At 41.4% G+C, this 15,786-nt stretch overlaps 1 protein-coding gene across 1 annotated transcript in view; it reads right to left on the reverse strand.

The window, feature by feature from the left end:
* Window positions 1–3,329: 3,329 nt before the first annotated feature.
* The window catches only part of nt5dc1 (5'-nucleotidase domain containing 1), a 57,374-nt gene continuing 44,917 nt past the window's right edge, over window positions 3,330–15,786 (reverse strand). Inside the window, exons 10-12 of the mRNA XM_056405511.1 lie at window positions 10,714–10,887; window positions 7,611–7,779; window positions 3,330–5,633 (exon numbers count right to left, since the gene is read on the reverse strand). Coding sequence (XP_056261486.1) covers window positions 5,521–5,633; window positions 7,611–7,779; window positions 10,714–10,887 — 456 coding nt within the window. The 3' untranslated portion in view covers window positions 3,330–5,520. The remainder of the gene's footprint in view (window positions 5,634–7,610; window positions 7,780–10,713; window positions 10,888–15,786) is intronic.

A 15,786-nucleotide genomic window follows, 5' to 3' on the forward strand; every position in this document is an offset into this window, starting at 1 on the left:
ATTTAAAATAAATAAATACATAGAAATTAAATTCAATAACTTTATTTGTCAATTTAAAAGGCACATGGAGTAGACAAAATACTAAATATAGATATAAGAATAAATATAAATATAATAAGAAGGACAGAAACAAGACAACATGGGAAAATACCATCATTAGTGCAATAAATAGAGTACACATAAATAAATAATTGACTGTACTAAATATGATTTAAAAAATGGATGTATGACTGCAATAGAAATAAACTACGTGACATATCTACATCTGGCATGTGACATATATGAGGTGTAATGTGGACAGGTAGCAGGTCACTTGTTAGCCACTTCTGTTCTGCACACATTTCTAGAAACCCTCAAACTGGCCCTGCAGCCACACAGCTGGCCACCAGCTTTGTTGACTGAATGTAGGTTGTGGAGTTATTATTAAAATTTGATATCAGGACATCGTCTAATGCCAACGTCAGTTTGATCTGGAATACTGATGTCGACCCAACGTCTTCCAACCCAAGTAGCAAAATACCCATACACAAATGTAATATATGTCCATATATTGAATTTCTATATATGAAACATATGTTCAAATACAAAAAAAATGAACTATATGAAACTTAGATATTTAAATATATGTACATATAAAAATTTTACAATGGGTATTTCTTTATGTTATCATATATTATATCTTCATATAATAATATATCCCCTTATAGGTGATGTATAAGGCAACATCACCCCTGTTATAGGGACTAGTATGTCATATATTACATTTCTTCATGGGTAAATCCGGCCAATACTTGGGCCACATGCTTATTTTCTTCTGGCCCAGTATATACACGGTTCCACGGCCTGAATTTGGCCCTTATACAGCATGACCGTCAGATGCCACTTCCACATCTGGACCTATTCTGGGACACACATAGAAAATCTTGCGGCTGTCAGACAATATCGGAGGATCACAGCCAGAATCTGCCCAGATGTGGAAGTGTATATAGGCCAGACTTTGGCCGGGGACGCAGGCATATGTTGTGCCAGAAGTTTCCTTTAGCTATCTTGGAAACGTCTCATGCCAATGCAATACTGACGTCTGCTAAAAGTCACAATGACAATTAGCCAAGGTTGGATTTTGACATCAACCTGATATTCATTAGTCCAACATATTTTTGATGTCCGCCGCCTGCTGGGGAGAAAGTGTAGCTTTTAAACACATTTTTCCTTTTTGAACTCATTGTACTACAGGAAAAAAAATAAGCTTCTTGAATGAACCTCTGGGAAAATTAACAAGGCAGCTCCGGTGTCAGTAATTTTGTCAACCCTGTAGTCATTAAGAAGGCTCTCAGTCATAAAACATTAAATAGTAATGAATCAGTATGCTCAACTTCAGTGTGCTTATCTGAATCCTCAAACACAGAGACCAGTAGACCAGTAAAACATTGTGGTAGAAGAGTAAATGGATAAATGTCGACAGTGATAAGGAGCAACAAGGTATCTGGGGAGGATACACAGGGGCTCTTTGTCATTAGTCTAAAAATTGATATAAGTTTAGTTTTTAAAAGAAGTCTGATACCTGTTTGAAAGGTCAATCGGAAAACATTCATGACTATTCATATTCAGATTGGAGAGATTTTAGCTATCAAATCACAACAGCTGGGAACTACAGTGCCCTACAAGCCAAAAATATTGAGACCAGAATATGACATTTTGACATCTGTTTCAGTATCAGCAAGTATTGTGCTCTTGAAAATTATAAATTTCAGTCAAAACAGCCAGAGCTAGCTCTTCAGAGAGACAGCCAACTACTAAAGCTACATCAAGTGAAAGCTAGCTGTAGAGAAGCTACTAAGCTAACCCTAACTAATGCTAAATTTACTTTTTCCTGAGCTCAGTTTGCAGTTGAAAAACATCACATTCACATTTTGGCAATTCAATTTGTTAACACACAGCGTAACTAATGTGGCAGTAGCTAAATCTTATGATGAAGAAGAAAAAAAAAACAGCTAAACTTTGTTGTGGCTAAAAGCTAACTAGCCTAGCTTATAAGCTGTAACTGCCGCTTTTGACTCTAGTGGAATTCATCATGATTAAGTTGCTCTAAAATGAAACAAATGAAAGCATCACAACCTTTCTATCTTTTAAACAATTTTTTGGCCAACCTAAAAACTCTTTTTCTCATCTTGACTTTTTGTATAGCTACTGCTTTCTGTCTTTGTAGGGCAGTACAACTGAACCCTAATGAGGGACTGGTGTGAGACGGGGCTTTGACTCTGCACAATCATCCCCTAAAGAAATACTGCAGAGTAGTTCAACGACCTGTGATGGTCTGATTGCCGCTTTAAACCTGTTCAACTCAAGTCCACACAGCCACAGTAAAAGTCGGGTCAATTTTATTTATATAGTACCAGATCATTACATAATATATCTGAGGGCTCTTTTGATATAGAGCAGGTTTAGAACGTACTGTTTACAATATTATTTACAGAGACCCAAGATTCCGCCATGTCCCCAAGCACTTGGCGACAGTGGCAAGAAAATACTTTCTTTTAACAGGAAGAAACCTGGAGCAGAACTGGGCTCTGGGCAGACAGGGGGAGAGAGAGAGAAACGGAAAGAAAGCAGAAGGAAAGTGAACATTATACAATGCAAGTACCACATATAGAGATATAATAATAATTGTAGCAGTGGGCGTTGAGCAGGATCACAAATCCGGAGGCGGAAATATAAAACAGAAAGCAACAGGAGGAGAGAGGAGAGAGGAGAAAGCAGAAAACTACGGGGGAGAGAAGAAGCCATGTTAATAACATCAATTAATGGGATATGAAGGAGTACAGAGGGAGAGGGAGAGGAAGAAAGAGGAGCTCAGTGTATCAGGGGAAGTCCCCCAGCAGCCGAGGCCTATAGCTTTATAACCAAGGCTCACCTGAGCCTGCCTCAACTATAACCTTTACCAAAATGTAAAGTTTAAGTCTAATCTTAAACGTGGAGACGAGGGTCTGCCTTCCAGACCTTTTTAGCAAAGTTATAAATTTGTTTTTGTGTTTGAGGATCAATCAGTCACAGTTGAGAGCAGGAGGTGGTGAATTTTGTCTGTAAGAGTTAAAATTTTATCATTAAAGAAGCTCATGAAGCTACAGGAATACATGGCTGCAAAGAAACATGGGGTTCTTTTTATTTGGCTCTATTAATGAGGAGTATTAGGCTGCTCTGGCATCTCAGGCAGCCTTCCTATATGGCGAGATTCCTCCAGATTGGTTTCATGATGTTTGCTTTAATTTGTCACAAGGTACAAGGCCTTTTTTTTTTGCTGAATTTCACAAAGAACACTCAGAAACAGGAAGCTTTATGTAAGAAAATTGTAGAACATTTTATTTAATTGACAGTACTTCAACACTTGAACACAGAATTTAACTTTCCCTGTGTTTTCAAGGACATAAGACCACAAATTAATCCAACATAAGGCAAATGTGCATGTCAAATTTTCCAGGTCAGATGAGAAAAGAAAAGTACAATCACCACAGCTGTATGCATAAAACACTTGCACACACAGCACAAGTAATAATTCACTTTGGATGACCAATCTCACATACACGCTGACAGCTGTGCGCTGCTTATTGTCAAAATATTCCCTCTTCAATTGTGAGATGATGGTCATCTTAAAGGAACACTTCGACATTTGGGAAATCCTCTTGTTTAACGATTTACCTAAAACCAAATGAGAAGACTGAAACCAGTGTCATCTCTGTGCGCTTGGCATAGAGACAGGTCTGGGACGCCTAGCCTAGCTTAGCACAAAGATTGGCTAGCTAGCAGCTAGCCAAAAAAAGCTGGTCTGGCTCTGTTACTAAGTACTTTCAAAAAACTCCATCGGGTTTTATTTGCACGTTGAAGCTTGTTAAAGTAAAACTTGCTAACCGTGCTGAACAGTTGACACCAAACCACCTGAGAAGTAACATTGAAGATTTACAGATTTTGCCACTAGTTCGAAAAGTCATGGACCACGATAAAGCCGTTTGCTGGCTTTGTTCAAATTATTCAAAATAAGTATTTGTTGGTTATCATTGTGGCTGTGTCAGGTTTATACCAGAATCTTAATGAAAATGTCCTTTGAAACAGAAGCGTTGAATATCTAACCTTCAAATCCAAACTCGATGTGGGTAAATTTGATCTGAACTAAACCAAGAACCGACCGAAGAATTATCGCACATAGCAAGTTTGCTTGGATCCACTCAGGCCTCAGGAAATATGGACCTGCAGACCCAAGACAGAGTGGAATGGGACCACACCTGGTTGGTTTTCAGTTACTAACAACAAAGTAGATGAATGAAGACTTTTACTTTGCACACAGTCCCAACTCTGTTGCCAAACGAACCCGGGAACTCATGGAAGTGACTCTTGAATTAGTGACAAGTTTTCGTATGTTTTGTCCAGTCTTGGTGCTAAGTTACGCTAACGACTTCTAGCATGCGCTGAGATGAACCTGATATCAGTCTTCCGCGACAGAAACAAGCAAACTTCCACAGATTTGCCCCAAACTGAGTGTTCCTTAAATATTATGGCACAACTTAGTCTATGCACACCGACAAAATAACCATTCAGAAGTCGGTTAAAGCATATCTCAATCTGGTACTGCATATAAATGAAGCACAAGTTTTTTTGTTTTGTTTTGTTTTTTACACAATCACTCAAAGAGCACATGTCACTGTTGCACCAAAAAAAATTAAAATAATACAGAGAACATCTAGCATAGTCTTTATAATCCATTATTATTATTATTATTATTATTGTTTCCCAAGAGTTGTGTCTTTTGAAACAGCCAGCACAAAGGACGGCGTTGTGCCAGTTCTTTAGCAACAATGACCCGAAGGTTAACACCTTCCACGAAACTGACACAGTGGAAACATCAGACCTTAAACCTCATTTTAAGGTTACTAAAATGCATACAGTGAAACTATATTTAAAAAAAAAAAAAAAAGTAAGACTTCACAATAACAGTGTTATACAGAAATACTGCCACAATGATTCCAAAGGATTTTTAAGGGACAAACACACTGTGACCATCTGGGTTTTGCTTACAGTAGATAACACTCTTGAGGTAATCACTTTAGGGAAAAAGAGGTGGTCAAATGTACACTTTATTCTGTAAAAGTTAAACTACTGAAAATAACGGAGGGGGGCTTCACACATTAAACAATAACACTACATCTCTTATTATTACTGTATGCAGATACATACATACATACGTACTTCCACGTATACGGTACACTAAACCACGAAACGACGTTCAAATGTAGGCGTTATTACAGAGAGATACTGCAGCTTACATTCACATGGTTTCTCTGAACGGATGAGGAGTGTATGCTTCCTGTGCTCCACAGATGGCGGTGGGGGTCAGGTGGGAAACTACAGGCAAAAAAATGGAGGCACATTCCTCTCCTGAGGCAGAGGGGTATGGGAGAACTTTTTCTTTTTCTTTTTTTTCAAACTTTTTCCTTTTTTCTTTCGTTCTTTTTTTTTTTTTTTTTAATTTTTTTATGACAGACTCTCGCACCTCTTCAGCAAAGAATCCGGGGGCCTGGGGTAGTAGCCGGTGGTGCAGGGCTTGTCTGGAGAAAACCTGGGGAACTTGTAATCCAGAGGGAGATCTAGAAAGTTCAAGATCAAACAGGAGAAGAGTCAGCTGGAAGATATGAAGTACATGTACTGAACTATTGATGCTGACCGGTAAATGATCATGAGGAATGATTCGCTGTTCAGAGGAAAGGAGCACACTTTGTTCCTCACAGCAAAGTAGTAATCACTCGGTCCAGAGAATTTTTGACTCAACAGTGTTTTATCTTTTGCCTCCAAAAGAGACAACTCTGGCATACAAAAAATTATAAATTACAGGCCTGGAAACACAAGTGGGTTGAAACAGATGCAACACAGACCCTGGGCTGGGCAAATAACTGACAAAAATCTGAAAAACAACATTTAGCACCTCTAACGATTTAACTTTGCTCATCATGTCGGTTAATTCGGTTAATACTTTCCCCAGTGTCGGCCTTCATAAACTGTCCCCTTGAAAAAATAACACTGCTCCCCTGCGTTCACTCAAAGAGAACTAATATATTTTAATTTTTTGGACTTTTGGAAACACTGCTGGACCTATTCTCTCTTTTTATCTGGTAAACAGAAACGTCTTTGTTCATTACTCATGTCTTTAGATTTTCCAAAATCAGTTTGGAGAACCTCAAGGGTCTATTTTTAGCCCATTTTTATTTTCCCTACATGCTACCATATTAATTGTCACGTCATCTCTTTACATCCTAACTAATGCGTTTTTACTTTTTAAAATGCATCACTTACTCCACCCAGACAATACTGGGTACTACTGAAGCCTCCCTCTACTGCCGGTGACGCCAACGGCTCAACAAAAGAGAGAGAATGATAAGCGCCAAATTAATCGTTCATTAATCGGAATCGAAGTAAAAGTTTGAAATAACAGTGATATTGATTTGAATTCATATCGTCCAGCCCTACCACTTCCATCAAGGAAATCCAGGAAATGAGAATCAAGACTTGTTCTTTGATGAGGGAAACATTCGGCAACAGCTGTAGACAAAAGTGACGGCAGACCAACATGGTTCGATGGAACTGGAGCAATTTCACTCGGATTCAGACTCGGCCAGTGTGAAAACAGCCCTGAGCTCATCGTTATATGCGAGACTGGCATCATTTTCTCCAGGAACTGCTCTGCAGCAGTGGCAGTTGGAGCTAATTCTAACTTTGGCTTCACATCTGTGTCTGGTTCAGTCCCTGTTTTGACTCTTGTGAGTGTTTCTGTGTCGAGAGATGAAGAAATCGTTTGATGTGGCAGATTGCGAACCACTAAAAGTTGAACATCAGATTGTTTTTTTTCCAGTTTTTACACCATGAATTTGATTCTCATGCATGTTCTGTGTACCATATGGGTGTATTTAAAGGAATACACAGCCAAACATTTGATCAGTGTCTTGTTGAAGAAAATCAGATGTAACGTTTTGTTTTTTAGCTGTTTGCGGTTAGTACAAACTCAAAACATGCTAAACTGTTTACCTGTTGTCTTGATAAATTCAATATAATGTTCATTTCTATGACAAGCAGAATCATGTCACACTTATCACTCTGCTCTAGTTTCTCCTCTTGGCGATAAAACTGTTTTCACCTGCTCTGCCATTCGTTCATTCGATTTTAAAGTACCGTCAATGAAACCGTACAGCAGCTCATTTCGTATAGCCCTCCGCTGCTAATTAAATGAATGTAGAAGAAACACAATAATGAAATGATTTCACTGGGAAACCGTGAAGTATAAACTGGTTCTCTCTCTCTGTCTATCTGGAAAACAGAAAGTTCTGTAATTCCGTTAACATGTCTCTAAATTGGCCAAAATTGGTTTTGGAGTACCTCAAGGGTCTATGTTGTGCCCATTTTTATTTTCCCAATATGTTACCTCTTGTTAACCTCCCTCTCATTTTAGCTAATTACCCCACCTTGTCATTTCTAACTGCCTTGTTTTTTGATCTTCTTTTTTGCTTTCTAATCTTCATCTCCATACATCATCAGCATTTTTGTCCTGTTTTTTTCCCCCTGCTACTACATACCTGCTATGTGCTCAACACTAGGGATGGCCATGGTGCTGTATTTGTGAATGCAGTGGGAGCACCAGGTCAGTTTCTGGCTCTCCTCGTCCCCTCCTCCGCTTCTATGTACGTCGACAAAGTAAGAGCCCCACTGGTTGGACACGGCGGAGGGTGACTTCATGCCCTGCTCCTGTTGGGACAATCGACACACAAACCAAACTGTGCGTCAAGATTCAGAGATTCACTCAACTGCAAGTGCAGACATGATTAAAGGAAGTGGGAATTCCACCATGAGCACGGGGAATATTGGGAGACTTCAAACTGGCTTCGACCCAAGCAGCTTTGAGGGTTATTTTCAGAAACGGAATGAATCATTATTTCTTAGAAATCCCCTGCCGGCATATTCATAATCCCTCATACAACATGAATACATCTAAAAGGCAGAAAGAGCTGATAGCAGCAATGGCTGTGACAACAGGATGTGAAGGGAGGATGTGATAAGATACAAACCTCACAAGCCTCAAAAATACTCGTGCTTTGCACAGTATCAGCTAATGTCTTCACAAACTGTTGCACAATATAGAGACGAGGTAAAAAAAAAAAAAAAAATCATGTTATCTTGTCGTTGTGGAGATATGCACCAAATATATAAATATATCAATATCTAAATAAACGTGAAAAAGAACCAGAACCCAGAAAGTTGCCTGAGGTATTTTTTGAAGATGGGGAAAAGGCAACAGGGTGAAACACAAACCTCTGACCTGAATTAGCAGAGAAACAGCGACGCAACTCATCACAGAAGATACTCGACAACCCTGAAAGTGATAGTTGGGGTTATTTGACAAGAAGCTGAGTGATGTGTTTTACCCACTTTAAAAAATGCCCACTTAAAAAAGATTTGATTGATTGATTGATTGATTGATTGATTGATTGATTGATTGATTGATTGATTGATTGACTTTATTTTCCACCTCAGTGGAAATTCGTCTGAAAAACTCCTTTGACCTGTTTTTATACTTGTTTACTCTCTCAGTCGGATTGCGCCCTAATAGATGACATCCACGGCAAAAACTGGAGAATCAAAATGGATAACTGGTGAGCAACAGGAAGAGTTAAAAGGAGAGAGTCAAGAGACAGATGGTGAAATCAAAAAGAAGGAAATTGAGCTTCCCCTGCTTTCAGTTCAGTCCTGAATCTCGCATCGTTAACCAATCGCTTTGGCCTCTGTATTGTTATGGGGTCGCCACTATTTCTGAGATTTTCATTGGGAAAAGGTTGGACTATGAGTACAACACAAAACATCCCTTCAGGCAAAGCACATTACTTTTTTCTGTGTAACTAAACAGAACACTGTCTGCAGTGTGGAGCGCCTGCATGAGAATCAGACAGCTGCAGTGTTACTGCCATGCACCACCAGATTGAGTATCAAAGATAATACTGACAAATAGATAAACCACAGAGGAAGTCTTTAAAGGCTTTAATCTTTCTCATCACCATCGAGATTTCATCTGTGTCAGTAATACTGTTTATCTACTAATTTACATAAAGTCTATACACAGTGCGCTGCAAGATCGCAATTAGAAAAATAATAAGCACATTTGAACTCTCTTTGCCTGACAACAGATATTTTAAGCTTGATCAAAACAGTGTTAAAACAGCAGTCGAGCGCTGGAAACACCACAAACCAACAGGAATATTTGTGCTCTGGACCTAATGGGAACTCTGGGGTGAAAGTGTAGACACACACGTTGCACAGACGACAGTAGTTTTTGGGGCGGGGAGGCCCATTAGTAAATTTGTGCCCTGGGGCGACGACAATGAAAACCACTTTGTGATAAACTGGAATCATAATGATCCTTCGATGCAGAGTTTTTCATTAGTTCTGGATCTGGATCAGTTGGACTTCTGCAGGTCATTACTGTTTGGACTCAGCTCTGGTACCTGCACAGTATTCAGTGAGTGGGATCAGAGGGCTCGGGGTGTATGAGGCCGTTTTTTCTATCTGTTACACAATCTAAACGGCAGCTTTTGGTTTCGTGTTTCTTGCCAAAAGACGACTCATGGCTTTCTGACTGTCAGGATTTCAGCGTCCTGCTGGTTAATGTTAGAGATGCACCGATTCCAATTTTCTGGGTTGATTTCGCTTTTAGCCGATTCAGATTTTCTCTCTCAGATCTCTAACTGACCGTGACACAAACGTTTCATGTGTTCACAATAAAACACTGATTATTAACCATTACATAACTAGATGAATGTCTCTCTTGCTCTAAAGGAGTGTAAACAAAACTATTTTTTTTCGTTACAACTCCAGGCACACGTGTGTGAGCTGCAGACACACAGATGAGGTCGGAGGTGTGGCTTGAGTTTTAGCTGCTTTGCCTTTGCTGGCTTCTTGTTATTGGAGTTGATTGATGGTGTTTTAAGTGTCTGATTAAGTTTATTGCTCCCAGTGTTTTCGTGGTTGTTCCTCCACGACTTCCTTTGGCCTTTACAGGTATTACAAATTGCGAGCTACGTCGACGGTATGTTGTGTGTGCGTGACGTGAACCACAGTGCGGCACAGAATCTCATCGGATATCTGAGCCAGATTTAGCCGGTCACCAATCACAGCCGATCGCTCACAGCGGACAGATTAAGAGCAATGATCAAAAGTGATCTTATCATCTTTTTTTATTCCACGCATTCTTGTTCCTTCACCTCCATTACCCACAATGCAACTCAGTCAGAGATTGAGGTGTGTTATGTTAGTAGCAGCTAATATAGCTTGGAAAACTCCTTTTAGACATTTATCACATTTCACATCAAAGACTTTTTACAGCTGTTTTCAATCTGAATTATGTGGAACAGACTTTGATGTGTAAAATGAACGGACATGCGCTTTAAGGTCTACATCACCAGTGACTTTAAAAAACTTACCCACAATCCTCTCTGGGAGCTAATATACACATACAAACACACACTTGATGATGCAAAAGAAGCTTGTAGGTGTGTACGGAAATGGTGGCAGTGGCTCAGAAGGAAGAGGCTCACAGAGGTGGGGGTGGGGTTGGGGGCTGGGGAGCGAGGATTGTGCTGGGTGGGGGAACCGGCCGCTAAACGGAAACAGCTGCTTCAGTGAACTTACCTCAAACTTTCCCTTTTTCTCCAGAGGCTCCACTTGGGCCTCATTAGACATTGCCGCGTCGCTCTTCGGGATCCCCTCCCCCTCCATCTCCTCCACTATCATCACCGTTTCCCACTTCCCGAAGCTGCTGGCGGGGAACATGTCCGACCTCATGCTGTCTCCAAAATACACCACCTGCAGGGCGAAGACGACAAGAGGACAGAAAAAGAAAAGCTTTTTAAAAAAAACTTTTTTTATTGCCAACCGCAACGTAAATGTTTCAACGCATATCCCCCTCCCCCCTCCCCCTGGGTGAGCCAGACCAGACACGATGAGTCTGCAAAACACATTACATCCCCTTTGACCATCACATCTCTTTTGTGTCCTCCGCCTCTGGAAAGAAAAGCAAGTCGAGGCAGGCTTCACTGAGACGCATTCCAACACTGAAGTGCAGGAACACACCAGCTCACAGCTTCAGATCCAGCTCCCTTCAGATGGGAGAGGAAATGGAGTGAGGAGGAAGAGGAGGAGGAGGAGGAGGAGGGGTGGAGATGGCTGGAGATTAAAAACGAAAAGACAGAAGTCTGCTGACACCCTGAACACAGGAAAAAAACCTTTCACAGTCACAACAGGATACAGAAGTGAAAGAGCAGAGGCCGGTTCAGAGGAAAACATCTCCAGAGGCCAATTTTTTATTTGATTTTCAGACCTGTTTCTACAACTGATGGACATACATGAAATACAAACATACATACTGTATATATATATATTTAGTATGTGACTTCCCGGGTGGTGTGCGTCCACGTTGGCTCAGCAAGTACAGAAGCAGATTCTCATCTCGTCTTGTTACATCATCCATCACAGAGAATGACACCAAGTTTAAATTGATTTTAGTTTTTGTTTTTTTTGCATTATCACGACATGGTAACACAGACTCAGAGTTCAATAACATGAACTGAGTGCTTTAAGTTTTAACATTTTTGCACAACTCAACTATTAAAAACTATATTATTTTTTTTTTTGTTTTGATGCCTCACACTCCACTGGAGTAAAAGTTTATGAAGTTGGTAAAAGGAGATCAGGTTGTAGCTCGAGGCTGAAAACTTCCAATTATTCTGACTTTTCTTTTCCCACGAAACAAAAAAAACATTCACTCCGAATGAAATATGAAGACCTGAAGAACTTTTCCTTTTCGGCTAAATAATTTGTGTGTGTGAGAATCATCCAAATGAAAATCCTGCTCTTTATCATCGTCTGAAATCTTTCAGATCAAGTTTTATGGCAGCTGCATCATGTAAATCCTGCAAAGACATCACACACAGGGAAGACGAATATTTCTGTTTGGATGTGTGTGTGTGTGTGTGTGTGTGTGTGTTAACTAAATCAAATCTCTCTACAGGAGTTACAACGCCATAAAGAGGATGTAAGACATTCCAGTAGCTGCCTGTAAGTCCCTCCCCCTCACAGAGCTGAGCCTCTCAGGCCGACTGTACCACATGTAAACAAACAGTCGAGCTAATCGGGGCCGCAGCGGGCCGGGCGGAGGGGAGGAGGGGTGGGGGGTTATGGGGGGGATGAGGGGGAGCGAGGGTGGGTGGGTGGGCGGGGGCTGGGGGGGGATCACATTTCCACCAGGAGTTTCCCGGAACTGGCCACATCTGGCCCTCGTACCCCCCCCCCAAAAAAAAACCCTGCGCACCTCTCGAGCTGCTGCTGCCAGAGTCCCGGGATCACTGTGATAAATATTTACAGAGGCCGCAGATTCCAGCACAGAGGCAACGTATCATAAAAGAGACTCATTGTGGATGGATACAGTTACATTAGCCTGAACCAGACGGAGCGCTGCGTGAGTCAAACGCACCTTGAAGTGAACTAGGCTGCAGGCTACGGTTAAATCAGCTGAGAGGACCCCTCCCCTGTCTGCTACCTCGGAGCACGACGTGACACTCTTCAGTGGTTTTAAATGCTCCTTTTAAGTTGTTGTATTTCATCCTTAAACCTGAGCAACATGTACCGTGCCACAGCGCAGCTCATACTGGTATCGGCCAAGAACTTTCCCGAGCAGCCCCGAAGCTCCAGGACGGGACCGGGCAACGCAGACAAAGAGTAAAGATTCACGGTCATTTACTGAATGGATTCAAATATACTGAACAATGTCTTAACTCCCATTTTTCACAAGTTGGAATAAAAGATCTAAGACTTTTTTCTACAAACACAAAAGATGCACACACTCGTTAACACAGATACACCTTGATGAGATCCCGAGGCCCATTGACCTGGACTAGAGTTTGTCCACAGGCCGTCTCGCCCGGCACGTCACCCATTGAGCGTAATTTGGGATCTGCGTGAACATGTTCCACTTGCTGCTAATATCCAGCCACTTCACACAGCCACTGAAGAGGAGCCGTCCAACAATCAACAGCCTGATATGTTGCGCTGCATGAGGCGAATGGTGGTCACACCACCACGATCCATGAGACAAAGATGACTTTTTTTTGTGGTTAGAAAAATTCGATTAGATCTTTAATTTCAACTCATGAAAAATGGGATGCATTTGTATTTTTGTTCACTGTAAATCCAAAAGTAAATACGTTTAATGCTCGAAACCAACCCATAAATAATGCATGTAGAAGTGGTCTCTGTATTTAATCTACAAACGTTCACTAAAAGTCAAAAGTTTTGTAATCTGGAATTAAAGCATAGAATAAATAAGCAATTTAAAAAAAGGAATCATGGAATCTTTTTGTTTAACTAATTTGAACCTACAGCAGCTGAACACACCTGTGGCATTCTTTCTATAATCACATTGGTCTGATGCTTTTAGCTCATTATGTTTCTGTGTGATGAAGCTCTGACCAAACAGTCTGTCTTCCTGTGTTACTTGTCTTTTTCTCACCTGTAGCAATTTGTTTGCGTTGACTTTCAAGGCTTCGTTTAACCTCCACTGCTGCAGGAAAGCTGGAATTGTTTCCTATAAAAGTCACCTCTTACCTTTGCACCATTCAAGGTTACTCACTGAACTGGAGCTGCTGAAATTTCAGTAACAACTGGAAAAATGAAGGAGCTCTAAAACCTTTGACCGGTAGTATAGTTTTACTGCTCCCAAGATTGTTCTTGAAACACAGTAGAATATCTTGGGTAAAGATCACTCTAGTTCTTTCCAAGTTTCCAGTTTTGATGTGCATTAATATTAAGTCAAGTGATGATAGTTTTCTGTGAGTCAGGATCAGAGCTGCAGAAATGAAACGTTTTGGTCGTCCCAAAAATGAGGACTTGAGATTTGACTTGCACCCGACTGCTGTAGGACGAAAGCATCGCAGGTTGATTGGTCTGTGTATGCACTGAAAGGACATTTTAATGGTCTGTATCCTGAGACCTGAATGACTTGGGAAGACTTGTGACCTGACTTCGCATCAAGTTGCATTAAGCGATTTCTTTTCGTTTTAACTTGACGACTTTAAACGCGTTGTACTACTACCGATCCCGCTCAGAATCAACAGCCCATCCTCAGCTCTATTATACTAATCAAAGGTTTTACAACTTCAGAAAGTTACACATATCATGGCGGGAAATCATTTTATCCTTGACGACAACGATCGCACAGTAAACAGTAGAAACAGGGTGTTCATGTTACCAAGTAATCTAGCAGAAATGTACACCCGCGCATATTTTATTGGCCAGTTTAGCGTGTTGCCAGATGATGTCAACTCCATCGCGGCAAAAGTTGAGCCAGGTTAAACTTCACTTTTGCCAACTAACCCTGAGTTTCTTCACAGGAGCCCTTTGTATCAGAACCTACACTGTGACAACACAGATGTCTCAGAAAAATAAATGAGTGGCGAGCGTTTTTTGCTAATGTTGGTGTGAACAGAGCCTTAGTGAAATGACGGTGGATGGCGAAGACAGTCCAACGTCTTCCGAGCCAAAGAGGGGAACAATATATAGAGCGTTCAGGTGTCAGTGCTGATACAACACTTATTGCTGCAGCTTTATGGCGACATGTGCTGGTGGGCCCGTGGACACCCATCTCTTATCGACTCATCACTCAGAGGAGCAGTCGAAGCCAAGCTAAGCCCAGGTACACGGTGCTGCAGGCATGCAAAGGCGCCTTAATGAGCCCATTGTACAGCACACTGTGTGGGACTGGGAGGCCAGGAAGGGGGGGGCAACAACACAGCAGTTCTCTCAGTTTTAAAATGTCATATTCCTCTGAAGTTGTGAAAATGAATTCAATACGCATCTTCAGAGCAGTTCAGTTGAGGCCACGGCGAATATGACACATCTCCATACTAGTTTTATGAAAATCAGGACGTAAGGAAGGAAGGAATCAGAATTTAAAAAGAGAAGACATGAGATAACGCTTGGACTGGAAAGATCCAGACTAGTTTATCTTGACGAACTCCTCCTAAAGATTCCCCGGATCGACTCCAAAAGGTCAGTACAATCTTAAGACCTTTGCAATGCTAAATTGCAAAGCTTTATCAGGGTTGTGTCAACGGCGTGTTCTTGGCAGCGCGATGAATGTCACAACAGGAAGTTGTTGTAACTCTGTTATACATTGTCCAATCTACTTCACGTCAGCAAATCAAGCTGTTTTTCAAAATGGCTGTGACTCACTGTGAAAGCTCAACATCGGTTGGAAACTATTAAGAAATTTCTAAACGAAGCTTCATTTGTTTTGTGATGGCTCCGGTCATCAACTGAATCCAATCTCCTCTGTTGCTGATAAAAACCAGCACAGGCAGCGTTAATGATCACAGCTAGCCATACTGAGTCTGTATGATGGTGTCCCGTCAGCCCGGCCGCAACGCCAACAGTTTCAGCGCTGTGTGTTCACCAGGAATTGTAATCTTCCCTGAATGCCTCCATTCAGTCCGCTTGCATTAAGTCTTATCGGCTGAAAGTGGAGAGAAGTGAAAACACAGAGCGCCTCGGGTCACCCCGGAGGCGTGTTTAAAGCAGCTATAAGTGCAGGTTGACACTGAATTCCTCGAGAGCTTTCTCCACGTGGACATGGAACAGAGGGGGCATTGAGGAGAGGGGAGGGGGGGAGGGAGGGAGGGAGGGAGGGAGGGAGGGAGGGGGAGGGAGCTG

Source organism: Seriola aureovittata, chromosome 19, assembly GCF_021018895.1.
Source record: "Seriola aureovittata isolate HTS-2021-v1 ecotype China chromosome 19, ASM2101889v1, whole genome shotgun sequence".
Lineage (NCBI taxonomy): Eukaryota > Metazoa > Chordata > Actinopteri > Carangiformes > Carangidae > Seriola > Seriola aureovittata.